Consider the following 27,225-nt stretch of genomic DNA (forward strand, 5'->3'; position numbering starts at 1 on the left):
CCCAGCGCCCCGCCAATCCCAAGCCCTCCCCATCCCAGTCGGCAGCCTCACCAACCGCCCGGAGCGCCTGGGAGCCATCCCAGCTCCCCCCACCCCACACCCACATGGAGCGCACGGGGTCTGCAGGCGTCCCCAGGTTCCCGGACACTCCACACTCCCACACTGGGCAGAGTGCCCCATGCCCCGGGCAGGACAGTCGCAGTGGGTGTCCGCTCATCCACAGCCGGCCTCCCCGCTTCTGTCCTGTCCCCTGGAGTCTTCCCTGGAGCCAAAATGGACCTGCTCACACCCAGGTCAGACACCCCACTCCCTGAGTGTGCCTCACCCCGCGCCTACCCGGGACTCAGAACCCTGCAGGGCTCCCAGGGCTCCCAGCTCTCCCAGGCGAAATCCCAGTGCAAAGGCCTGACTGTGGCCCTCAGGCCCCACCCGATCTGGTCCTGCCCCCTCTGGTCCTCCCGACTCCCTCCGTTCCCCACCCCACCCACCTCCTGTCTGCTCCTGGTGCCCCACCTCACAGTCCTCACCCCGGCTGCTCCCACTGCCCCAACACTGTTCCTCGATGCTTCCACCTTCTCCCTGGGGCCTCTCCTGAGCACCCCCACCCAACAGGCCCTTCCCTGCCTTGCCTTATTTTTCTGCATAGCACCTTTGAAGTACTCTGTATTACATTATTGTTGGCCGCCCTCCTCCTCCACGAAAAAGGACCCCCCAGGAGAGAAGAGCAGTGGGCCTCGTCCCCTGCGCCTGGGATGGCCTGGGGCGCGCAGCCCTCGCTCCACGCAAGCCAGCAGACCGGCCCGAGGCGGCCTTGCCCTCCAAACGTGCATCACCCAGACCACAAACACCACGCTCGCGCTTTTAAAAACCTCTCCCACGTGCATTTAAGAGGCGGCTTCCAGGGCTTCCTTTTGAGAAGCTCCCAGTGGCTTTTTAAAGGAGAGGAGAGAGCCGTTGCTCATTGCTCCTCTGCACCGACAGATGCTGGGGGGGGGGGGGGGGCGGGGGGGTGTCCCAGCCGTCGCTATGTGCCCATGCGCGTGTGCACCTGTGCCCGTGTGCCCACGTGTGCACCTGCCCCCCTCTGCAGGGCCTTCCCCGCAGCCTCCAGCACTGGGCTCACTTGTCCGCTCCTCCGTGTCGTGGCTGGGTCCTCCCCCTCCCCCCCCCCCCACCGCAGCAGAGAAGTGCATTAACCCAAGACAGGTGAGCGGGGCGGGCCTCGTGTGGTAGCGCACATGCTCCCTGGGAGGGGAGCGGCTGCCGGAGAGCCGACCTCGCGACTCTGGACAAGAGCAAAAACGGGCCCAGCAGCACACCCACACACCTACACACCCACACACACGCGCTGTCCACACAGTTGCAAAAGCTCCTGGCCACGTGCTCCCCACAAACCTCCGCCCAGATATGTGAGGGCCACGCAGGAAGCTGCCCTGGGCAGACACTGCGGCCCTGGGGCCCCGGGCGCCTGTCCTGCCCCTCAGGCCGCTGCCCCTTCTCCGCAGGGCCCGGGGTTCGGTGCTTCCGGCCTGTGCACTCAGGACCCGGTGCAAGAGGTGTGGACGCTGGCCTCCTTGAGGCGCACACTTGGGGGGCCTCCCAGCGGGAGCTACAGCCCAGGGCAGAGGAGACCGGCTCAGACCCTGGGAGGCCGGGGGACCCTCCGTCTCTCCTCGCCACCATCAGACTCCACCACCTTAGGGTCTGAGGCCAGAGCCAGAAGATCCAGAAATAAGTCAAGGTAGGAGACACACTAGCCCAAGTGACAAAACTCCTGAGTTCTCAGCTCTGCTGCTGGTCTGCTGTGTGACCGTGGGAAAGCCACTCAACGTCTCTGAGCTTTCGTTTCTGGGGAGTGTCAGTATCTCGTCTCCACCCGGAGATGGGCCAGAAGCTGGAGCTCCCCCAGGCCCCTACCCAAAGCAGAAGTTCAGGGCTGAGCTTAATGGGCCTCCGTTCGTGGGCCTGGGCGTCAGACATACCCGTAGCATCGAGACCTTAGAGAGCGGTACTCAGCTATGCCAAGCCTCAGTTTGCCCATCTGTAGAATGGAAAGAGTGACGGCGTCTTCTCACAGGGTGGCCGTGAGGAGGAAATAAGGGCACGCGCGTGCAGCCCCCGCCCAGCGCCCGGTGTGGGGCAGGGCATGTCAGGGTCACCTTTTCCTGAAGCCCGAAGCCGCCATGTCCTAGCTGCAGGGGTCCTGGGGACGTCGCTCAGCATGTGCGGGCTGCCGTGTCCTTAGCTCTTTGAGAGTGCTTCGTAGGGAGCGAGGGCCTGTGGCTTCCCGATCTTGAACTGGCGCGTGCCCTTGAGCTTATCTGCTGGATGTTCCCAAGGGGGAGAGTGACCAGAACAGCACGGAATTCCTACCAAGCCAGGACCCCAAGGAGGAGCATGGCCCGTGGCCCCAGGGACCTGTTCCAGCCTCTCCTTGGGACAAGAGCCCCCCTCACCTGACTGGGCTCATCTTCCCACCGCAATTCCATCCTGCACACCTACCCCCCTGCTCCTCCTGGAGCCAGCTCTGAACTCCTCACTCCCCTTGTGACCCCCTCTCCTCCTAAACCTTCAGTGGCTCCCCAGCACGTACTTGTTTGAGGATCAACTCCTAAGCCAGTTACTCCAAGCCACCACCTGCCATCTCCCAGGCTCTTCCCAGGACACCCCATGCTCGGTCCAAGCAGGACAGCTCAGCCTCCTCCCAATGGGAGGGGCACCATCTGTGGATCCCCAACAAGCCCCTCAACCCCCCCAACAAGCCATGACTTCCTGCTACCCACCCCAGGCATGTTTTCGACACGAGCCACCCCCCCATTCACAGTTACCTGTATCAGAGCAGTGACGATAACAGTGGCAGGTAGCATTTGGACTGTCCTAGCTAAGTGCTCAGCACCCACCAGCCCCATTTCACGGGGGAGGAAGCTGACACAGAGAGGTTAAGGAACTTGCTGTTGACCTGCAGAGCCCAGGTTAGCCCAAGCTCAGCTCCACTTTCGGGCCTGCCCCTGAGCCCGCCCTGAACTGCGCTGCCTGTCTGGGTGCTCCCCATCCCCATCTCTCGGCAGGTACTGCCCACCTCCTCCTGGGGGGAGGGCTCAGAGGTTGAGAGGGGAGGCCACATGCCCAGGGCGTGGGAAGGGAGCAGCAGAACCAGCCTGCACGCCAGGGAGTCAGGCTCCAGCGTCGGACCAGCCCGGTGGGGGCGGGGGGCACAGGGAGACAGGGACACCTCCTGACCGTGAGGCCGCAGCCCTGCTGGCAGCCACGGGCACGGGGGCCCATTCCAGCCCCAGCTGGTGGAGTGGTGTAGATGCCGCGGTTGGCCCGGGGCAGCAGGCAGCACCTGGTATAGACGCCTTCGCCCCAAAATGTGCTGTGGCCCAGGCCGACCCACCGCCCCCTTGGGCCTGAGAGCCAAAGACAGAAGCAGCCTGCTTTAGAAAGGACTTCGAAACACAGGACGAGGGGGCTGGAAGGGACGGACGCAGGCACCTGGTCAAGCCCCTGGAGCCCTCTCCAGTGTCGCTGCCAGGGGCGACCAGCCCCTTCTGGGGACAAGGAGCTTACCCCTGCCCCAGACAGACTGTCCTGCAGATGGCAGCTCTAGGGGTGACCTAGACCCTGAGAACGGCTTCAAAATGCAGATACAGGGAAGTCTCTGATGGCAGAGAGAGGACCCAGCCTGCGCAGCCTGACTCCCAGCTTCTCTCAACACACACTCCCCTGCGTGGTCAAGTGCACCCCACCCCCGGGTGGAAACGCCGGCCCTCGCCCTGTGGAATAGGCACCGCCTGCCCCCCTTCGGCCCCGGGAGCCCTGGAGCCCAGCCAGCCACCTCCCACCGGCTCCCGGGCAGCACCCAACCAGGCGCCCTGAGACGCACCCTCTCCCTGCTCTAACCCAGCGCTTTAACTTGTACCAGTTGGAGGGGCTTGGGGGGCACGGAGGGCTCGGCTGTCCTGGGCGGGAAGCATGTGGACGGGGGACCCGAGGAAGGTGTGCACACCTGGATGCCTCCCGCTCCTGGAGACACTGCAACAGCCCGGCAGCTCCTCGTGTGGGGCACCCCAGAGCTGCGCCACCACCCAGGGGGCCCCAACCGCGCCAGTGCCACATGCTCCCGTGGCACAGCTGCCCACCTGCACCAAGAGCCCGCGGCCAGCCGGCTCAGGAGGGGCGCCTTCCTCAGGGGCGGCTCACGGGGGCCCCCAACTTCGCCCTGAGGTCCGGGAGAGGGGCTCAAGGAATGTGATGCACTTCTCCCAGGACACACATTACAAAGCTGTGCAAAGCCCTCCCACAGCCTGGTCTCCCCCAGTCTCCCCCAGTCTCTGGGGGACGGTGGCCTAATCCTCCTTCCACACACAGGGAGGCAGCAGGACCTCCTGAGGCCGCCCAAGCCCAGTCCAGAGTCTTCCCACCCTGCCCTCCTGCTGACCTGCTCCATGGTGCTGGAGGGCCCCGTAGGCCCCAGGTGGGGGGCCGCACCCGCTGGTGCTCAGGGGCCCAGGCCTCGTTGGTGATGTCGTTGGCAGAGAGATGGATCAGGCTCTGCCTCAGCTCCGGCGAGCTCGGGCTCGGTGGTCAGCGTCATGGGCACAGTGCCTGGTGGTGGGGCGGGCAGTGAGAGATGGTGGGACTCCTTTCCTGGTGCTCATGCACACACACACATGCACACACGCACATGTACACACGTATGTGTACAGACACACCAAGCTGTTCCAGAAGTTAAACCACCTGCAATCTCAGACTGATTGAGAGCTAAATAGTAAGACCACCTTACATCTGGCAGTTGTTGTTTTGTCTGCCAGGTAAGCACCTGCTCATCCACCAGAGCCCAGACCAAGTATCTGTCCCGTGGGAAGCCTTCCCTGACCCTCAGGCTGGGCAGGTGTCTCTTCCACGTTCCCTTCCACAGCCCCGCTACTCTGTGCATCTGCCTCCCCCATCTGACCCAGTGTCCTTGAGAGCACTCTCAGTTGGACCAAGTTTTGGTCGCCCCGCCCCCGGCCCAGCATCCAGCCTACAAACAGGGTCCTGCCAAAGGGGCTGTTGGAACCGAGGCAGATGAGACAATGGGACTGCAACTCCCCAGCCACACTGGCAGTGGCCTGTGACATTCCACTCTGTGATGTAAAGAGGCCCCGCAGTCACTGGAGGTCCCTTGGGGCAAAGAGGTCCACACAGAAGCCAAAGTCAGTCCTCAGGACGCCCAGGGTCACTGGTTGGTCCTGTGTATTAGTGGCCTCCACAGTGATAACCTAGAAAGGTGGGGGTAGGGGTGATGGTGACAGGGGAGCTGAGGCAAGGAGCTGCAGGGGCCGTCTGAGACCTTGCCAGCCCATGACTATCCATACACCTTTTGGGCCTCAGACAAACATCCCTTGTGAGGGAACTCTGAGACAGAACTCTGGTGCCCCCCGACACACCTGGTCCAGGTGCTGCCCTCTGACCCTACCACATGGCACCTTCCAATGCCCCGTGGAGCTCACAGCCCAGCAGGGGAGACAGATAATAGGCGGTAACTACTCAGTGCAGCAGGCAGTTGTAAGTGCCATAGAGAAAAACAGGGGGCTAGGCAGAGAGGACAGGCCTGGTCTTTTGGGTTTTTGGGTTAAAAAAAAAAAAAGATGTATATTTATTTCAAAGAGAGAGAGAGAGAGAGAACATGGGCAGGAGGGGCAGAGGGAGAGGGAGACAAAATCTTAAGCAGACTCCACGCTGAACACAGAGCTGAGACCATGGCCCAAACCGAAACCGAGAGTCCGATGCTTACCTGTGCCACCCAGGTGCCCCAGAACAGGCCTGGTTGTATCTGCTTTATGCAGTTTTACCAGGGAAAGCCCTGGCTCACACCTGCACCCCGCCACACACTCACTTCCAACACACACACACTCTGGCCAGACTCCTGCTAAGTCTCTGGAACAGGACAAGGTTCTTTCCCTTGTTCCCCCACCAATGCCCACACCTCTCCCCACACCCTGCAGGTGTCCTCCCACGCTGGGCAGAGGAGTGGACTGCCATGGACCCCACCAGACGTCAGCCCCTCCAGGGCAGAGGCTTCATCGCTGCGTCCACCAGGCACACAGCTGAGTGACTGACCCTCAACGGCTCCAAATCTCCATAGCCTCGCTCGGTGGTGTCGGCTCGCTGGGGCCCTGGGTGCAGGACAGAGCCTGGGAGGCCCTGGGTGCAGGGCAGTCGGACAGTGGGGAAGCCCTGAAGGTGCCGGGCAGGACGCTGATGTGAGCAGGCTTGTGCTGTAAGCCCCAGGCAGGTCCTGGTGCTTAGAGGGTGACCTGTGAGAGGGAGCAGGGGGAGGCAGGGAGGAGGCTGAGGGCACTAGGGTGCTGACCCAGGGAGAGAAGGAGGGCCCAAGGTCACGGCGATGGGGGGTTCAGGAGGGAGAGCGGCCAGGGCGCAGGGGTGTGGCTGTGTGCCAGTGTAGGGGTCGTGCTGAGGACGGTGTTGCTCAGAGACCAGGGTGGTGGCAGTTCAAGCCCCTCCCACCCCGGGCTCCTGTGTCGGGGAATCTGACAGCCTCCAAAGCCAGGCTGGTTCAGCCTCCAGAAGCGCAGCACATGAAGCCCGCACGGGGCCCGCCTGCCCACCTTCCCCTCCGTGCTGGGAGCAGGGGCAGCATCCACACCTACCTCAGGAGCCGAGGCTGGAGAGCGAGGCAAGTGTCTTCCCAGAAGGCCACAGGCACCGCCCCAGTCCCTGCCAGGCACCGAAGGCAACACTGAGCCCAGATATACCTGCCCACCGAGGGCAGCGGTACCGTCAACCTGTGGACGGGGCCAGCTGGCTTTTCCAAATAAACTCCAGGCTTGAGAGGTCAAAGCCAAGGTCACCTCTGGGAGCCTCACACCTGCTTCCCCATGCCCCACCCTGAAGGCTGGGTGTGGGGGTTAATTTTATGTGTCAACCTGGCCAGGCTATGGTGTCCAGATGTTTGGTCAAACACCAGTCTAGGGTCGCTTTGGAGGTATTTTAAGATGAGATGAATATCGGCACCAGTAGACTGTGAGTAAAGCAGACGGCCCTCTGCAGTGGGGGCGGGCCAACAGACAACCTTAACAAGAAGACAGGGGTCCCCCAAGGAGGAAAGAATTCTGTGTTTAAACAGAATCTGTGGGCAGCCCGGGCGGCTCAGCGGTTTGGCGCCGCCTTCAGCCCAGGGTGTGATCCTGGAGTCCCGGGATCGAGTCCCACGTCGGGCTCCTGCATGGAGCCTGCTTCTCCCTCTGCCTGTGTCTCTGCCTCTCCCTCTGTGTGTCTCATGAATAAATAAATAAAATCTTAAGAAAAATAAAAAAATAAACAGAATTCGCACTCAGTGCAATAGGAATGCCTGCTGGACTTGCCAGCCCCACAATCACGCACGCCGATTCCTTAAAATAAATCTCTGGCTATGTAGGTATCCATATAGCCACACACCCTATTGGTTTTGTCTCCGGAGAACCCCAAGTGATACACGCGGACATGTGTAAACCACAGTAGCAGACAGAAAAGCAGCCAAGTCGCCAGGCTCCTTCTAAGCACGTGAATACGCGGCCCCACCCGACCGTGGCAGTAACCCGATTAGTACCCTTTCCTGCCCCCTCCGGGCCCTACCAGCCCTTACAGTCCGGGACCCTCCGGCGCTCACACAGAGGCTGTCTCGGCTTCCGCGGTCAGAAGGCTTTAACACAAGGCCAGAGTAAAAAAGTTCCCCCTACCCTGTCATATATTAGCGAGGTACCGGATGGGTGCCCCCACCCCACAACTGATGCCCGGGAAGGGACTGCAATGGCAGGGAAGGCCAGGCCAGCAGCAGCAGAGCTGTGACACTGGGGGCGGGGGGCGGTCACCAGCCATCTCCAGGTGAGAGAGGGGGCAGCCCTCCTGCCTGGAGGACAAGCAGAGCTGTCTGGGGAAGTGTGGCCCATCCTCCCTGGGCACACTCTCAAGTGACTGTCACCCTGCTTTCAATTTCCAGGTGGTCACTTTGGATGCTGGTGCATCCCCCACCTCCACCAGGCAGCTCTCATCTTTCCAAGGCAAGGTTTGTGGAGAGGAAAGAGTAACCATGAGATTAAAGTAGTAGTTTTGTTTTGCTTTTTAAGATTTTATTTATTTAGGGACCCCTAGGTGGCTCAGTGGCTGAATGTCTGCTTTCGGCTCAGGGCGTGATCCCGGGGTCCTGGATGGAGCCCGCTTCTCCCTCGGCCTGTGTCTCTACTTCTCTTTGTGTCTCTCATGAATAAACACATTAAATATTTTTAAAAATATATTTTTTTGTATTTATTTGACAGAGTGAGAGCACACATGACAGAGAGATCACAAGCAGGAGGGAGGGGTGGAGAGAGAAGTGGACTCTCTGCAGGGCAGGCAGCGGGACGTGGGACTCCATCCCCGGACCCAGGGATCATGACCTGAGCCGCAGGCAGATGCTTAACTGACTGAGCCCCCAGGCGCCCCCTAACGTGATAGTTAATACATAGAAACTATGTACCCTGTCCCCGTCACTGCTCCAAGCACCTTACGTATATTAACTCATTTAATCTTGAAAAATCCTCAAAAGGCATGTACAATTACATCTTTATTCTACAACAGTGAGATGAGGCATGCAGGCGGTTAATTACTGTCCAAGATCAGTGGGCAGTGGTGGAACCAGGAAGGGAACCAAGGAGCCTGACTCCAAAATAGTACTATTAGCATGAAATAATATGAACATTTAAAAAAAAATATGTATAATGGTTTAGAATGAGCCAAGCCCGTATTTATAACTTCCCACAGCTTCCCAACCTAAGAGGGAGACACAACAAAATGCGAAGGATAACAAATTGTATTAAAGGGAGAAGAACCGGGATGTGTGGCCATCGGAGCTGGCAGCTTAACTGGCAGAGGACGCGAGGGCTCGGAGGGGCCTGGGTCCGGGCCACTCGGCTGCAAGTCCGCTGCAGGGGCTGCCGGGACAGCTCCCAGGGGCAGTTTCCAGCTGACCTGAGTTACTGCCTCGGACAAAAACGCAGCGTTGGAAATTCCCCCCAAAGCCCCCCACCTGCACTCCATCCTTTCTTAGCAGGGTCAGCTCAGGGTTCCCAAGAAGCAGGTGCCAAGATGGGCAGGACCTACAGGGGACAGACTAGGGGGTGCGGCCTACACAGGGCAAAGCTGGGGGAGCAGGAGAAAGCAGGGAGAGCCTGCAGACCCAGGTGCAGGGACGACACCTGCGGCAGGGGAGTAAGAAAGGGAGGGGGTAGGGAGAGCCCCAGTGAGCACAAGGGGAGGCTGCGATCGGCTCACTTCTCCAGCGGGCTGGGGAGCCCTGCGCTCCAACATCTGGGCCACTGACACCAACGGGGACCAGCAGAGGGGATTCCTGTGGGAGGGGCTCTGACCTTGGCATGTCTGGGAGCCAGGCAGTGCCCGGCGCTGGGCAGGCGGCATCGGGACTCCCCGGCCAGATCATGATGATCACACAGGTCACTCGGTTTGCCCTCACATCTGTTTGTGGCCCAGGAGGCTGACCCCGCAGACTGCGGTGCCCGGCACCCTTTGCAGGGCTTCCTCTTGGGCTCCATCCATGGGAGGAGCCGGCAGGAGCTCAGGGTCTTCTCCACTCCCTCCCTGTTTTAGCAGAAGGTTCCATCAAGAGCTGCCTCCTCTGACCACGGCTCCCTCCTGGGCAGGGGTAACACTACTCGGTGTGCTCACCCTTCAGACCCAGAGGTGGTTAACAGCTTGCACAGCAGGTAGCCTCCAGGGTGCCTCAGGCTCCCTGTGGGCTCCTTAACCTGCCAGCACCTCTGTGAGTTTCTGTACTTAGCATCTGTTTAAGTACTCCGTGATCTCGTTTAATGGCCCTTAATGGCCATTCCTACTTTAATGCCCAGCCTCTGCAAGGTAAAAGACTTTGCCCAAGCTTACAAACTAGTAAGGGGCTTAGGTAGGACTTGAACCCAGGCTGGTACAATGCCACAGCCCACATCTTTTTTTCTTTTTTCTTTCTTTTTTTGGGGGGAGGAGATGGAGAGAGAGAGAGCAGGGAGGAGGACAGAGGCCCTATCTCATGACCCCAGCCAAAATCAAGTTGGACTCTTAACCAACTGAACCACCCAGGCTCCCTGAAAGATCAGCTCTTGATGGCAAATGCCTGTATCTCTCCAACAAGAAGTTGCCCTGGCCTACAGGGCTCCTGGGTGTCACCTGGCACATGTGGGCACCTTATCCCCTGCTCCCCCACGGTGCTGAGCGCACATAATACCCCAGTTAGCTGTACTGGCCACCACTTCTCAGTCTCTCCCTCTGACCTGTGAACTCACGGGAAAAGGCTAGGTCTGGTTCCTCCTCATTCCTGTAGCACACAGTAGGTGCTTCTGTGTGTGTTGAGCTGGCTGATGGACAATATTTCCCCATTAGAGTAAGGTCCCCAAGGGCAGGGACCCTGTTCAATCCATGTCATTGCCTCTCCCCACCCCCCGCCGCCAGAACTTCATGCACAGTAGTTGTGCAACCACTGTATGCCAAACTGAACTAGACCACTCAGTAGTAGTGCAGTGGAGCCAGGAGACCCGGGTCCAAATTCTGGCTCTGCTAGTTCTGTATTGTGTGACCTCAGGCATGAACCCATCCACTCTGGGTCTTGGTGTCTGCAGGAGGCTGAGAAGGCCCCCAGCCAAGTAGAGGATCAGTGTGAAAACGGGAACTTTGTGTTTTCATCAAGTTAGGAGGACAAGAGGCAGGGGGTGTAGGGGGAGGTGTTTGGGGAAAGAGGCAGAGGCTGAAAAAAGAAAAAATAAAGGTATTTAACCTTGCAGTAGGGCCAGGGTGAGGAGAAGGGAGGCCAGAAGTCCCCAGTACCCAGGCCTCATTCTGCGCCTCCACCATAGATGTGACACCAAGGCCATGCCAGAGGGGAAAAGAGCCTACCTGTCCTATAGGAGGAACCTTCAGAATAGCGTCAGCTTCAAAGGGATTTTGGATCCTGAGTCATTTTGTAAAAGCATGTTGTGGGGCCTTATTCCTGTACGTTCCCATGGGCAGCAAGTTCATCAGCACAAGGACAGCTAGGAGGCAGACCACTGGCTTTGATCCCAGCTCTACCCCTAGCTGTCTGTGTGATCCCTTCTGAACCTCGGTTTCCTCATCTTTCAAATGAGGATGGAAGTACCACTGGGGTATAACCAGGCTTAAACCATCCTGTCCATAAAGCCAGGAGCCAGTGTGCTTAGTACTCAGTAAGTGCTCAATAAATGTATGTACCTCCTGATTTTCCGTGATGGGCACGCTAAGAACAGTCCCCAGTACGCATACAGCGGCACAGACCTTGCAGGAAGTGGCACGCCCAGAGAGGGAGGCTCACCAGGTCCTGCAAGTCGCTGCTCACCTGCACCATGAAGCCAGGGAACAGGTTGTGGAAGATGCGGGTGAGGTAGCTCCAGCAGGTGGCTTGGGCCTGCAGGTGGCGGGCAGTGCGTTCCATCTGCAAGCCATGGGTTTCCTCCTTCAGCACCACCATGTAGAGGCCCAGCAACCTCCGGGCAGCCTGGCTCCAAGCAGAGAGTACTATGAGGACATTAAAAAAATAATAATGTGGGCAGCCCAGGTGGCTCAGCGGTTTGGCGCCTGCCTTTGGCCCAGGGCGTGATCCTGGAGACCTGGGATCGAGTGCCACATCAGGCTCCCTGCGTGGAGCCTGCTTCTCCCTCTGCCTGTGTCTCTGCCTCTCTCTCTCTCTCTCTCTCTGTCTCTCATGAATAAATCAATAAAATCTTTAAAATAATAATAATAATAATAATAATAATAATATGAAGTGTCCCTTACCCACCTCCACTAACAAATTAGAATTGCAGTAAAAGAAACACAATACAGTGTAGGAAGTCTAAAGAGAAGTTACCAAATTACGACCATAAAAAACACACATAGGCCAACTATTAGCATTAACTTAGCTTATACAACATTTTCAAATTTTACTGTCAGCAAAAACAGGAACCATGGGGCTCAGCAACAGGCTTTCTGCACCTGCACTCAGCTCTCTGTGGGCCCAACCCAGACCTGGCCACCCTTGGAGGCCCTGTGTGAAGATCACCTCCTTCAGAAGCCTTCCTAGTTACACCTCTCTCCCCAGACCCCATCAGAATAAATCCCTTCCTCTTCATTCTGGTACCACCATGACCCTTTCCAGAGGCACTACTGGCTGGCTGTGTGGCCATGGGCAAGTCACTCAACCTCTCTGAGCCACCATGATATAAAGGTATCTCCTTTATATCATGGGGACCGTAATGTCTATGGCACAAGCCTGCTGGGAAGGCTAAGGGAGGTGGTTGTGTAAGACACCCAGCTGCATGCTGTGCAAATGCAAGCAGAAGGGACAAGTGAGTAAACAAAAGCAATACTTCTCAAATGGGAGAAGAGACTCGAGGCCACGATCTAGAGGCGAAGATCTGCTTGCTCTTAGCTAGGTCGTAACCGCTTCTACGGCCCTCAGACAGACACACGGGCTCAGGAACCTTCAGTGGCTCCCCAGAGCCCAAACGATAAAATTCAGACTCCATGCTTCTCTTGGTCTCCACCACAACCCACTTCTGCAGCCTAATCTCCCACATTTCTATCTGTGCACCTGGACCCCAGCCAGAGTAGAAGCATCCTCAACCCTTTACCTAAAGCCTTAGGACTAAATGGGTTTCAAGATCCATAATTTCTTTGGACTTTGCAAAGGTAGTAATGGGCAGTCACGGTGCTCAGAGGAGTCTGGAGCAGCATATTGTAATCTAGGCAACAAAATATGTGAATATGAATACTCATATAAATGAAATAAATTATAAATAACTCATGTCAGTTTAGGCCAGGTTACCACCATATACACTCCAAAAAAAAAAAAAAAAGTAAAGAGACCTTTCGGTTTTTGAAACATTTTTCATTTCAGAAGGGAGATAAGGAGCTCTGGACATGTGCTTCCAATTCACCACCTCCGGCTTCCCAGCTTGGTGCTTCTGTTCCTCTACCCCTTCCCCTAGAATAAAACTCCCCTGCGGCCTTCATTTGTTAAACTCCGATTGATGCATCAAAGGCCCATCTAAAATGCGCCTTCACTAAATGAAAAGCTTTTGAATCGGGGCGGGCACTTTGCAGCAGATGGAGAGCTGTCCTGGATGTCAACTTCTGGTTTTAATGCACCAAGGGGGTAAGACCCTTCTCTCTGGGCCTCAGTTTCTCATGGGTAAAATAAAAGCATTGGCCAAAAATCCTTCTCTGCCTGGCAAAAATACAATCAGTCTAAATTCAATTCCCACAAATACCAATTGAATTAATGAATAAATGAACTTTGGGAGGTTCCTGTTCCAAACTTCCACCAAGGAAGAAACACCCTTGAGTGCTTGGTTCAAGTGTTTGACCCGCCTCTGCTTGCGCACCTGCTCACCTGCACTCACTGCTCACTACTTCTGGAAGAGTTGTCTGGGGCAGGGGGTGGGTGGGGGGTGGGGGGTGGGCAGTGGTGACTTGAAATGCCCTTTTTCATCCCAGCCTCTTCCTTCTAGAAGGTAGGAAGGCTCAGGGAACAAGGAAGGGGGGCTTCGAGCTGAATAGACTTCACTGAAGAAAGGAGAGCTAACAGAAGGCGCGGGCACCCCTAAGGGTGACACCCCTCTGCCCACCCCGGCACAGGCAGACCCAGCGGCTGGGGCAGCTAGCCTTGCTGGCAGGGCTTTCCCCTCTGCTCCAGGAGCTGCCGCGGAGCCAGGAGGATGTCACCAGGTCACTGCAGCCGGGAAATAACTACCTCCTCCAGCGCTCTCTTCCCTGGCTCACAGGTACGTGAGGTCTCAGAACTCCTCTCCCTTCGCGGTGACCCCGAGGGGAGGGACTGTCACCTCCCCTTTAAAGGTAAGGAGATAGAAGGCCAGAGGCTACCTGACTTGCCCAGCACGGCCAGCCTGCGAGTGAAGGAGCCGGGATTCGACCCCGCTTCTGACTCCCACCCCAGGGAAGCGGCACCAGAGCCCCGGCCTGGAGAGGTGGTGATCGGAGAGAACCAGGGGTCCCCGAGCACGGAGCTCCCGAGGCTCCGGGTGGGGCAGGTGCTGGCTCCGACCTTCCGGAAACTGGGCGGGGCGGGGCGGGGGGGGGGGCGCTACCCGGGGCTCAGCGACAGCAAGGCGACCTGCCCCTCGCGCCCGCCGGTTCTCCGCGCTCTCCACCCGCCACCCGCCGAGCCTCCCGAGGGGCGCCCGCCCGGCTTCCGCCGCCGCCGCACCTGCAGCCCCGAGATCCGCGCCCCGCCCGCCACCCGGCCAGCAGAGGGCGCTCGGAGACCTTCGCTCCAGCCCCTCCCTGCGCGGGGAAACTGAGGCCCGAGAGAGCACGGCGGGATCGCCCCCGCGTCCCGCTCGGGCACACGCGCTGTGGCGCTGCGGCGGAAGGAGGCGGTGGCCACGGGCTGGGCCGCGTGGGCTGGTGCTCCTGTGGAGGCCCTGCTCGTCCTGCGCGCGAGCGCCCGCGGGCCCGGAGCAGCAAGAGCTGCAGGAGCAGGAGCAGGAGCAGGAGCAGCAGCAGGAGCAGCAGCAGGAGCAGGAGGAGCAGCAACAGGAGCAGGAGGAGCAGCAGCAGGAGGAACAGCAGGAGCAGCAGGAGGAGCAGCAGGAGGAGCAGCAGGAGGAGCAGCAGCAGCAGGAGCAGCAGGAGCAGGAGGAGCAGCAGCAGGAGCAGGAGGAGCAGCAGCAGGAGGAGCAGCAGCAGGAGGAGCAGCAGGAGCAGCAGCAGCAGCAGCAGCAGCCACCCCTCCACCCCCCTCGTGCGCGGGTTTGCGCGCTGGTGGGGACGCGGACGCCCGCGCCTGTGCCTGCCCTGGGGGAGCCCGGTCCGTGCACAGGACTCGGGGCTCCGGTGGGGGCGGTGGGCTGCGGCGGAGCGTCCTAGGCCCCCGCGGCCTGACGGCCAGGCTCTCTGCTCGGTTGCCGGCTCGGACCCGAGCAGAGTGAAGCTACGCCTGGGGTCCCGGAAGATGGAGCCACCCGAGACCTATAGGACCTGGGTCCTGGAGGGTCAGGGTCCGGCCTCGCTGTCCCAGACAGCATCAGTGACGCCCAGAGGAAGGAAGCAGCAGCCCCAGACCCTGAATGCTCCAGGTGCCTTCTTTCCGCCCCTCACTCTGAGCCCTCCGAGCTGCCACCGCGGTCGGTTGAGGCCACCTCGCCGGTGTCTGGCCCTCCCTGTCATTGCCGGTTCCCGTGGACTCCTCACTGCCTTCCTCCATCCGTTCTGTCTCTGGGCCAGCCTGGCATCTGAAAATCCGCTCCTACCCTGCTCCAGCCTCTGTGCCTTGGCACCGGCCCCCGACCTCACCAACCAGCCGTTTCTTGAAGGTACTGCTCGATTTTGATTTCCAGCTAATGTTCTGCACGCACTTCACGAGATTTATTGTACGAAGACTTTGGATTTCCATCTGCAGGAATGTCATACATGTACTTTAAAGAGTTAAACTGTGGGCACAAGCTCAGTGTTCCAAACGATTCAACTTGCAGAATGGTTTACACACCGTGTCCCAAAAGGCGACTGAAGTGGCATCTGGCACCTGGCAAACACGGCAGGGAGCGGGAGCACGCTCAGCACTGAGCAGCCGTGGCCTCAGGTGGCATGTTCGGCTTGCCTGCAGGGGCTGGCCCAGACGGCCACACTGGGAAGAAACGCCGGCGCCTTCACGATCCCGCTGTGCAGCTGAGCAGTGGGTTCAGAGTGAAGTGACCTCCTCTGAGCCTGTGCCTCTGAGGCCATGCCCTTTCTTCCTTGTTGGCAAACCCCTCACTCCGGAGGCCGATTGAATGAACATCCTGCAACCAGGGGGTGATGATGACTTCTGCGGGGTCAGGGCCTTGTCCACTTTGTCTCTTGCGGGATATCCCACCATCTGTGGCACAAAGTAGGAGCTCCCCTCTCTGGCAGGCTGCCTCCCCCGTAAAGGGAACTGTATTTGTTTTTTTATTTATTTTATTTATGATAGTCACACAGAGAGAGAGAGAAAGAGAGGCAGAGACACAGGCAGAGGGAGAAGCAGGCTCCATGCACCGGGAGCCCGACGTGGGATTCGATCCCGGGTCTCCAGGATCGCGCCCTGGGCCACAGGCAGGCGCCAAACCGCTGCGCCACCCAGGGATCCCAGGGAACTGTATTTGAATTGTGCTCCTGGCAGCTTCCTGGTCAAGGCTCCCTCCCGTAGCGAGAATACCCTGGGGAGATGGGGGCAGGCTTGTCCTGATGCTCCTTGGAGCCCTGTGCTTCTCACGGGCCGGGGCTTCTTCAGGAACACCCAGAGGATGGCCCAGCATGTGCACACAGGGACACGATGTCCCCAGGCCGACGAAGGGGGGTACTGTCAAGTGTTCAGGGAGGGTGTTTGGGCTTTGCGACAGATGGAACTGGAGGGGCAGTCACTTCTCATCCCATATCCTGCACTGCACACTGTGAGGGGCCAGCCCCAGCTGGGCCACCTGTCATTCCACAGGGCTTTGGTCCCTCGGTAATTACCGCCACCCCCTCCCCGTCCCCCCCAAGTTGCCCAATGCAGGTGTGTCCTCTCATCTCCCCCTCCCAGCAGCAAACCAGCTGCTCCTCATTGAGTTGTGGGAATCAGGGAGAGAAGCCCTCCCTCCGGGTCTTCCCCTCCATCCTGAGTGCTCTCTGGGCCAACACCCATCCCTTCCTCCTCCTTCCTTCCTTCCTTCCTCCCTCTTTCCGGGCGAGGGGTGGGGAAGGGGACTCTCCTTCTTTCCTTTCCCCTTTAGCATTCTCAAATCTGCCACTCCAACAATGCCCCCCGCCACACACACGCTTTTGGCGTCCCTCCAAACAGCCTTCTCCCCTTGACTTCTGCTCGCACCTGCACCAGGCACCTGCACCAGCGGGCAGATTAGCTCTGTCCCCTCCGCCATCAGAAACGTGGCGTATGCAGCCTCTAGTGGCATGAGTGAGTATAAAGTGGGGCAATTTAGCAGCATCAACATTTTGAACCTGTATACTTTTGGGGGAGAGTGAGGAGCATCCTTTTTGTGTAGATGTTCAATTTTAAAAATTTCTTTTACAGGACTTCCACTCATGCGTGAGGCGTGCGGAGCCAGAGTCGAGAGCAGAGTCCGAACTCGGGATCTGACAAGACGGCCGGGCTGCCCCGCAGGATTATCAAGGAAACCCAGCGTTTGCTGGCAGAACCAGTTCCTGGCATCAAAGCAGAACCAGACGAGAGCAATGCCCGTTATTTTCATGTGGTCATTGCTGGCCCCCAGGATTCCCCCTATGAGGGAGGGACTTTTAAACTTGAACTATTCCTTCCAGAAGAATACCCGATGGCAGCCCCTAAAGTACGTTTCATGACCAAAATTTATCATCCTAATGTAGACAAGTTGGGAAGAATATGTTTAGATATTTTGAAAGATAAGTGGTCCCCAGCACTGCGGATCCGCACAGTTCTGCTATGGATCCAGGCTTTGTTAAGTGCTCCCAATCCAGATGATCCTTAGCAAATGATGTAGCAGAGCAGTGGAAGACCAACGAAGCCCAAGCCGTAGAAGCAGCGAGAGCATGCACTAGGCTATACGCCACGAGTAATATTTAAAATCGATCTGATCATCAAGTGTGCATCACTTCTCCTGTTCTGCCAAGACTTCTTCCTCTTTTGTTTGCATTTAATGGACACAGTCTTAGAAACATTACAGAATAAAAGCCCAGACATCTTCAGTCCTTTGGTGATTAAATGCACATGAGCAAATCTATGTCTTGTCCTGATTCACTGTTGTAAAGCATGAGCAGAGGCTAGAAGTACCATCTGGATTGTTGTGAAACGTTTAAAAGCAGTGGCCCCTCTCTGCTTTTATTCATTTCCCCCATCGTGGTTTAAGTATAAATCACTGTGAATGAAGGTAGTTGTCAGGGTTAGCTGCAGGGGTGTGGGTGTTTTTCTTCATTATTATTTTTGAGGGGGAGAGGTAGTTTTGTTTTAATTTTATGGGCTCCTCTCCCCCTTTTTACGGTGACCTAATTGCATCAGTTAAAAGCAGCTAACCAGTTCTTTAGAATACGCTCTCTAGCCAAGTCTAACTTTATTTAGACGCCGTAGATGGACAAGCTTGATTGTTTGAACCAAAATGGGAACATTAAACAAACATCACAGCCCTCACTAATAACATTGTGGCTTTGCTGTCAAGTGTAGAATCCTTCCTTCTAGAAAAAGCTTGTGACCATTTTGTAGGGCTTGTCTGGAAACTTCTGTAAATCTTATGTTTTAGTAAAATATCTTTCGTTAAAAAAATTTCTATTACAGGAATATGTTATTTTAACTGTAAGTAGTGTAAAAGAATATACAGTGGAAAGTTCATGTCCCTCCCACTCCTGAATCTCCCAGGGGCATCCATTGTTACCCGTTGTGGTGGGTCACATAGTGTCCCCCCAGAATATGTCCAAGCCTAATCCCTGGTACGTGTGACTGTAACCGGATTTGGAAATAAGGTCTCTGCTACGTAATTAAGCTGAGGATCTCGTGGTGAGATCATCCTGGGTGTAGGATGGACCCTAAATCCAAAGACTGGTGTCGTGAGAGAAAGGAGAGGGACATTTGAGACACAGAGGGACACAGGAAAGGAGGCCATGTGCAGAGGGAGGCAGAGATGGGAGTGATGCTGCCATTAACCCAGGAAGGTCGGGAGTCACCAGAAGCCGGGGGGTGGTGCGGGTTTCTCCCCTAGAGGCTGCAGAGGGAGCATGGTCCGGCCCACACCTGATTTTGGACTTCCAGCCTCCATAACTGTGAGGCAATACACGTTTGTCATTCTAAGCTGCAGTATTTATGGTGATTTGTTACAGCGGGCTTAGAGAGCAAATACCCTCATTTACTGAGTATCTCTTAGGGGACATGCCATTTTTATAAAAACTTTTTTAAATGGACTTTTAAACATTCATTTCCTTTTTTAAAGATTTTATTTATTTGTTCATGAGAGACATACAGAGAGAGGCAGAGACACAGGCAGAGGGAGAAGCAGGCTCCCTGTGGAGAGTCTGATGTGGGTTTGGATCCCAGGACTCGACCCTGGGATCACGACCTGAGCCAGAGGCAGACACTCAACCCCTGAGCCACCCAGGCACCCTAAACATTTATTTCCTGATTTATTTTTAGTTTTTTATTTATACTGGTGGGGTGGGGAAGGGCATCATAATCTTTGTAGATCCCAGGGCCTCTAATATCTTACTCCAGCTCTGATCTTGGGGTTAAGGCCTCCCAGGTGCATCTACACCTGCTTCACTGCTTTTTCTGGTTACGGATTATTCTACTCTGCGTGGATTCCAGTGTCTTAGGATGGATGCAGGCTGTTCTGCTTTTTGCTATTACAAACAAAGCTGCAGTGTGTGAGCATATCTGTTTCATACATTCCTAGCAGTGGCATCTCTACACGAGAGGCATGTGAATATTTTAAGTTGATACAGTCTCACCAAGAATGCTTGGGGAATCGGGCAGAAGAGGCTAGATTTTCCATGAGTTGTGCATCACCCTCAAGTCTCAGGAACTTAAAATTAAATAACGGAGGCTTATCTCTCTCTCACACCTTGTGTCCCTTGCGGGCTTTGCCCCCCCCTCCATGCCGCCGCCTCACCCCAGAACCAGACCGAGGACCAACCACCGTGGAGAATGTTGCTGGACACTGAGGCAGGAGGACTGCACGAGTGGTGCATCGTGCACGGCTTCCACCCACAAGCGGCCCCCACACACCCCTTCCACTCACATTTCATCCTCCAAAGCTAGCCGTGCGGTCCCACCTCACTTCTAGGGTCGGATAGTGTGATTACACCAGTGCCCGAGAAAAGGAAAGTGGGACTATTTGTGAATTCCGCTGGCAGCTGCCACTCACAGCCACACGTGCACCGACACCGCTGTTAAACATCTGGATCTGTCGTATGTTTAAAAACGTATGTGTTGTATGTCCACATGTGTTTATCTTTGAAATGTAGTTTCGTGTCTTTTGCTCTTTTTTTTTTAATTTTAGATTTTATCTATTTGTTCATGAGAGACACAGAGAGTCAGAGACACAGGCAGAGGGAGAAGCAGGCTCCCTATGGGGAGCCCGATGTGGGACTCGATCCCAGGACCCCAGGATCACAACCTGAGCCAAAGGCAGATGCTCAACTGCTGAGCCACCCAGGGGCCCCTTTGCTCATCTTTTCCATTTGGCTGTTGATCTTTTGTTTAATGGTCTTTTATAACCACTTTTCATATATAGTATCAAGATTAGCCTGGGGACGTGCCTGGCTGTGCCCAGCTGGGCCAGCGGAGGGCGCCGAGCGCCCGGCCTGAGAACCCAGGGCCTGCCGCTGGCCAGGCGGAGCCCAACCAGTTGCTGGTGGCCCTGCCCCAGCTGGGAGACAAACCAGACCCTGCCCTGTGTTTGGCGAGTCCACGGGGAGGCAGGTAAGAGCAGGAGGAGACAGTCACACAAGGAAGGGACGGGCTAGGTTCTGTGGGAGCCCAGCTGATGGGCCCTGGATCCAGGCAAGCTTCCTGGTGGAGCCAACTCGGGATTTGTGGTCTGGCTATAATGAAGTGACAGGGAGCAGAGCATGGTCCAGCTGGGGACACTGGGACAGGAGGCTGATTTTTAATGCCTCTTGAGGACCCCTTCCTGGGGGGGAGGGGACAGGTGTGTGTGTATGGAGGGTCCTGGGAGGTTCTGAACGAAAGAGGTTCATGACCAGAGTGCTGCCTCAGTGGGGCTCTCACCTGTTCCCAAAGCCCCTGCTCAAGGACTGCAGCAGACCCATTACCCTACGGGCCTGCACCCACTCCTCTCTTCCCAGGGGTGTCCCTTAGCAGCCAGCATGAGGTAGATGGGGGCCAGGGACGCGTACCTCGTCTACCACTTCTCCACTTCCCTGTTCTGTCCCTGCAGGCTTAAAGGAAGGAGACCTCCCGCGGGTTGAGGGGCCCCAGCCTTGCCCCCGGCCTCCTCCAGGAGCGACTTCTGACATCTCCGCTCTTCACCTTGTGCACACTGAGGCCTACTGTCCCCTTTCCCGCCAGCCCACAGGTGTACCCAGATATTTTCCACAGGAAAAATAAATAAAAACAAACAAAACAGAACAAGAGGCCCACTGTCCCCACACACGTTCCAGGTGCTAGACATGGGGTGACTCCAGACAGACAGGCTCCTGCCCTCAGGTATCCCTCACCCTTGCAGAATCTAATAAATCTAATAAAGAGGTCAAACGGGTGGTTTGTAGGGTGGTGATAAGAGCTGGGGAGAACAACGGGAAGGGAAGGGGAACTGGGTCTACAGGGAAGGGGGTGGGAGAGCTGTGCTTATGGATATGGGTGCCCACGGGGATGCAGCCCCTGCCACTGCTCCCAGGGCTCCCTCCACACCTCTGCCCCTCTACCCCTGCACACTCACTGCCCTGTCCTCAGTCCCCCACCCCGCTGCACCTCCTGTGGAGTGGCCCAGGGTCCACCTGTGTGAGAACTGTGGGGTGGGGTCAGGGAACCAGGCTGTGGGAAGTGCAGATTCCTCTGACCTGGAATCTCTAAGGGCTGGGCCCAGAAATCTGCATTTCATAAGCACCCCAGGAGATTCTGAGACAGCCCAAAGTGTGGGCACCACAGGTTTGCTCCCTGAAAATGTAGCAGTGCTTGGAGTGGTCTAGGCTGCTCAACACCACCCCGTAGCCACCGGGCCGGCCCTGTGCATGCGGTCCCCCCTGGAGCGCCCTTCCCAGCACCCTTCACTGATCACTCTTACACATCTCTCGAGACCCTCCTCTGACTCGCCTCCCCCAGGCAGTACTCCCAGAACAGACAGACCTGGGAGGCAGATGGGACGGGGACCCTGGGCTGGGATCCAGAACACAGTCTTAATCCCAGCTCTGCCATGACCCCTGCGGTGTGACCCTGAGCGAGTCACTACTCTTCTCCGAGCCTCCGTGTGCTCATTAGTAAAACGGTGACCATAATTCCAACCTGTCCAAGGAGATGGGAGGCCAAATGAGCTGGTTCTGTAGATGCTTTCAAGGTTCATAGCACAAGCAAAGAGGAGGGCTTCATACAGTGAGCTCGCATGGTGGGGGTGTGAAAGGTTGGCCGGCAGCCCTGGCCCTTGGTACCAACACCTGCTGTATCACCAATTTGCACCCACAAGACCCCAAATGCCTGCACGCAATCTGTATCAAGTGCCCTGAGGTTCAGGGTGCAAGGAAAGAATCCCCAGCAGCCCCAGGGCCCCAGGCAAGTGGCATAGGGACCAAGAGGAATGTGCTGTTGGCACCTCCCAGCCACTGGCCCTCACCCCCAGGCCAGAATATTTCCATCACCTCCTGGTCAGGGCGTCAATGATGCAGGGAAGGCAGCCACCTGAGGCCCGAGCAGCCAAAAGCCCTGAAATCCACGCTGCGGTGACCACCTTGGTCCTCCCCGCCCCCCTCACCAGGCCGTGCATGACAGAGGGCAGATCCCACAGGGAATAGGGGATGGGGTCTGGGTACCCCGTGTCAGGCAGGGAAGATCAAAGGTGGGAAGAGGTGGGGTGGCGTCGACTGGCATCCTGTTTTTTGTTTTGTTTTGTTTTTTTAATTGGGAACGCGGAGGCTCGGGCAGATGGTTTGAGCATCGTCACTGAGGAGGTGAAGGAAGCAGAGAGGAGGAGGAGGCAGGAAGGAAGAGAGAGGGGACAGGCGTCCCTGGGGACATGAGACCGTTCCAGAGTGATCTACCCCATTCTAAAGGGAAAAGGTGGACGTCCAGAGTCCTCGCAGGAGCCCGCACGGGCACAAGCCATCCTGACGGTCCAGTGTCTGCTGCCACCAGCCCGGATAGAAAACCCCTACTGTCCTTAAGAGATCCCTGCCCACCAGTCACCCCAAACCACCCCTCCCCCAGGCGTGTCTGCACCCTGCTCCCCTTCAGGGTGGGTTTCCTTTGCTCCATCTCTGATGGCCCTCCTGCCCACCCTCCCACCCCCAGGAGCTGCAGATGGAATTGGGCCCTGCCGGGGACATAGAAGATTTCTGTGGACAATCATGAGGACGGCCCATGTCCCCACGCAGCAACACCTGTACTTTTGTGTATTTTCCTTTGCCTTCTCTGCTGGCCCTGTCTCCTTCTTTCCTCTGCTTCTTCCCAGGGTCACTTTGGCAGAGATCATCCAGGTCTGTTTCAGGAAGACAGTAATGCCCCTTGGGGTAAACCTGTGTTTATAGCCGAGACGGATGCTGCCTGTCAGCCCACCTGCAGGCCCCACAGGCTACCCCGTCTTCCTAGGGCCTCAGGCCCAGAGCCCAGCGCCGCCCTTCCTACCGCCCACCCAGTCGTCTGCCCTGGCCTGGCTGAGAACCACCTGCTCCGCACACCTGCCAACAGGGAGGGCCTGGGGGCCTAATCTCAGGGTGAGGAGGGACGTGTCCTGTGGGAGCCCAGGGACATGGCTGGGCCAGGAACATAGGGACACGAGGTCTGGCCTCAAAGCCCAGACAGAGAGGTGGGGCCTTCGGGAAAGGGTTGGCTGGGAATGGGGGAGGACGGGAGGGCGAGCATGGTGAGTCCCAGCCCCTTACAGCCACACTGGGGACCTTGCTTGCTCTCTTCTCCTTTCAGAGCCTCAGGGTTTCGTGTTTCCCTGGGGCCATGCTGTCTGCCCCGCCTCCTCATAAGATTGGAATAACACACTGTTCCACATGGGACCTTTATAGGTCAAATTCAGGGCTCTCCATCCGTGCTGGAATCTGTTTTCCAACATGCCCACAGGCGGTCATTGGCTTCCCTCAAATTCTCTGATCAGATGGGAGTGAGCTACTTCCTGGAAGCCCAATATTTTTATTTTATTTTTTTAAATAGAACTAGCATCATTGTTGACTTTCTGGATGTAAAAAAAAAAAAAAAAAAAATTTTCCTGATCATTATTTGCACACTCATTGTAAACATTTCATCAAGAATCCCATCACCCAGGGATAATCTCTTTAATTTTTGTCCATTCATGGCTACACATAGATATACATGGGATCATGTTCTATATCTGTTGGGAGTGAATTCAACTGCAAATACAGTGGCTTGAACACATCGGGTTAAATGATCTCACGTAGCGAGGAGACCAGTGGTGGCTGACTTCAGTTCACCAGTTCCTATGTCCAAGATCTCTGATTCTCTTGGCATTTCCCTCATGGTGATAAAGCAGCTGCAGCAGTGCCAGCCACCGCATCTGTACTCAAGACCAGGAAAGCTAGTCACTTCTGCATTTTTATCAGGAAAGCAAAAAAGTTGCTTTTTCACTTGCGGAAGGGACCCCAACAAATTTCTCTTCGGGTCTCATTAGCTAGATTGGCAGTAGAGAAGAGGATCGCCATGACCAGCCTTGGATCAATCATAATTCAGTGCCTGGGAGCGAGGAGGAGATTCTTCCAAACAAAATCAAGGAGGGCAGAGTTAACAGTGTTTGCTGCATTCTACTTTATTATTGCCCCTTTTATTAATTTTATATCATGAACATCTTTCCCCATCAGTAAACATAGACTCAGGGCATGGGGGGGAAGGGGAGACTTTTAAAAAGAAAAAAAAAGGAAGGAGAGTAGTGGTCACCAGGGGCAGGGAGGAGGGGGCGTGGGGAGGTCGCTTCGATGGGCTGGGGAGGATGAGGGTGCCCGTGGGCGGGAGGGGTGGTCACGCACTGGGTTGGACACTTGAAAAGTGTTAAGGTAGCAAGTTGGATGTCAGGTGTACTTTACCGCCATAAGGACAGACAGACTCAGTCACTGATTTACGGCTATTTATTGAGGGCCCGTCGTGTCCCAAGAACTAAGGCACCGGAGACGCAGTTATAAACCTAACAGCCGTCGCCCTGGCCTTCAGGGGGCTTAGGGTCTGAGGAGGAACCCAGAGTGTCACCGAAAAGATTCGCAGGTACGTGAGGTAGGACGGGAGCCGTCCGGGACCAGGCCGAGGTGTGGCGTGTGGCGCTGTGATGCCATCAAGGTGACAGGAGACCAGGTTCATCAGGAGGGTCACCGCGTCCGAAGCCGAGGCCATTCCCTTGCGCAGCTGCAGCTGGATGTGGAGCTTCCGTCCCCGCCAGGGCCGTCAGAGCACCCACGGGAAGCACCCTGCTGCAGGTGCAGGTGGCACACTCGACGGGCTCCTCGGCCTAGGGCCCCGCGTGCGGGCCTGCAGAGCCTGGGCACCTCGAGGTGGGGGCCCTCCCGTGCCCGCCGCCGTCCCTCCACCCTCTGCCGCCCGTGGCATCCTCGTCGGGAAACGCGGGCAACGTTGGGAGTAAAATACAGGTTCCAGTTGTTTTCACTTGCTCATTCCTGACGTTGGCCGTGGTTTTTCATCTGTTTCTTTTATAGGGTCACAGATCTTTCCTGAGGGTCAACTCTCTTTTCCTGTGGGATATTTTAGCTCTGTTAAGAATGGTCACCTCTGTCTGTCACAGAGTGACGCTCTTTGTGCGGCTCCGAGGGTTACAGGTCCTCCTTCTGGGGACACCACAGTGAGTCCTTGTCAGTCTAGCCGGCGGGGCCCTCCCACAGGCTGCAGGGCCACATCCATACCACCGCGGTCAGGTCCCCCCTACGTACCCCTGTCCACCTTCCACATTGATCCTAAGTCCCATCGCACCTGCCCCTGGGTCAGCCCCAGAACACGGTGGGGTGACCCGGGGCTCCCAGCCCTTGTGCAAGCTGGTGTTCCTCCCCCTTCTTCCCTAGTGAATGCTTCAGGACATACCGCGGTTCGAGTCACCCCTCTGAGAAGCTCTTGCCGATGCCCCAGGCAGGGCCTCCCTCTGCCCAGCAGTGACCACGCTGACTTGTCACAGTTCATTTGGCAATAATCCCATGGGCATGGCACCCCCCGCCCCCCACCAGACCGGCATGGGTCACATGCGTCTCTCTATCTCCAGCGCCTGGAACACGGGGTGACATCAGGCAGGTGTTTGATGAGCGTCTGTAGCCAAAATAACTGAAGGAGGGAAGGAAGGAAGGAAGGAAGGAAGGAAGGAAGGAAGGAAGGAAGGAAGGAAGGAAGGAAGGAAGGAAGGAAGGAAGGAGGGAGGGAAGGAAGGAGGGAAGGAAGGAAGGAAGGAAGGAAGGAAGGAAGGAAGGAAGGAAGGAAGGAAGGAAGGAAGGGGGGAGGGAGGGAGGGAAGGAAGGAGGGAAGGAAGGAAGGAAGGAAGGAAGGAAGGAAGGAAGGAAGGAAGGAAGGAAGGAAGGAGTAATGAAGTCTACCCCCACCCTTCTCCACCCCAGGCTGGACGACCAGGCACCCAAAGCCTGCTGCTGCCCACCGACCCACTCTTGTCCGGGTTCAGGTTGGAAGATGTGCAGGTGGCCTGAGAATTTCACCCTGTGAAGATCACCTGTGGGACCTGTTACCTGGCCTGGGCACTTTCTGGGTCTCTCTGGCCCTCACCGGCCCTCCCCCTAAGCGATGTCTGAACTGGGCACTGCCTTGGCCAGGGTTCTGGTGTCCGCACCGAAGACCCAGCCCCTACCACGGCAGGGTGTTCCTCATGGCAAGGCTTGCGGTCAGCATTGAGGAATCTGGGGCACTGGCTCCACCAAGCTTCAGCCCTGACCTGACCTCACCCAGGACTACTACCATAGGCAAAAGAAAAAAACCTAAAAAAAAAAAAAAAAAAAAAGAAAAAAACCTTTCACAGGCCAGGTTGGAAGCTGAATTCATGCCACAGGCCACATGCCAGGCCTTCTTGCCACCAGTATGTTCCTCTCCTTTCTCTTTTGCATCTATTAACCAGCAGATGCTCTAAACGTTTCTTTCTTCATACCACTCCTCTGCTCAAGAACCATCCATGGATCCCACTTACCCATCAGATCAAATCTGAGCCCCACCGTAGGAATTCAAGGAACTCCAGGACCAAGCTCCAGCCTCCCTCTCTGACTTCATCCACCAGCCCTTCAGCTGGCCAGTCTCCTCTATATTCTAGAAGCTTTCTTCCTCCTTCTCTCCTGTGGGGCTTGGCCTATCCCATGCCCTCTGCCTGAGATACCCTTGTTCCTTCCTTCTCTTGCTTAAATCCTGGCTTGCAACACCCACCTTCTCTGGGTCACCTTCCAACTGTTCCAGGTCTTAATAACCCATTTAAAAACAAAAGATTAAGTCCTTGTGTACTTTAGAATCATCTGGCTTGTTTATTCAAAATTCAGACCATCCCAGACCTCTCCGGAGGTGGCTCAAGGACACCAGGCTTTTGAAACTTC

The 27,225-nt window shown here is 56.5% G+C and overlaps 1 protein-coding gene, 1 long non-coding RNA gene and 1 pseudogene across 2 annotated transcripts; 1 reads left to right on the forward strand and 2 right to left on the reverse strand.

The window, feature by feature from the left end:
* Positions 1 to 1,284: 1,284 nt before the first annotated feature.
* On the reverse strand, positions 1,285 to 15,244 carry PCSK9 (proprotein convertase subtilisin/kexin type 9). Its single transcript, XM_038538811.1, is given in 14 exon segments — positions 1,285 to 2,041; positions 2,160 to 3,606; positions 4,246 to 4,573; positions 5,158 to 5,264; positions 6,657 to 6,679; positions 6,682 to 6,832; positions 7,631 to 7,687; positions 7,765 to 7,954; positions 7,956 to 8,000; positions 9,494 to 9,618; positions 11,354 to 11,556; positions 13,903 to 14,054; positions 14,127 to 14,508; positions 15,139 to 15,244. Coding segments are annotated over 13 exon segments (2,502 nt in total). The 3' UTR covers positions 1,285 to 2,041; positions 2,160 to 2,973.
* Positions 15,245 to 15,624: 380 nt separating this feature from the next.
* On the forward strand, positions 15,625 to 18,190 carry LOC100686170 (annotated as a pseudogene).
* A 6,569-nt stretch (positions 18,191 to 24,759) lies between these two features.
* On the reverse strand, positions 24,760 to 27,057 carry LOC106558775. Its single transcript, XR_005358908.1, has 2 exons — positions 26,832 to 27,057; positions 24,760 to 25,389 (listed from the first exon to the last, which is right to left on the reverse strand). It is a non-coding gene; the product is annotated as an uncharacterized LOC106558775 (long non-coding RNA).
* Between the last annotated feature and the right edge of the window lie 168 nt (positions 27,058 to 27,225).

The sequence above is a fragment of the Canis lupus genome, chromosome 5 (genome assembly GCF_011100685.1).
Source record: "Canis lupus familiaris isolate Mischka breed German Shepherd chromosome 5, alternate assembly UU_Cfam_GSD_1.0, whole genome shotgun sequence".
NCBI classification, from domain to species: domain Eukaryota; kingdom Metazoa; phylum Chordata; class Mammalia; order Carnivora; family Canidae; genus Canis; species Canis lupus.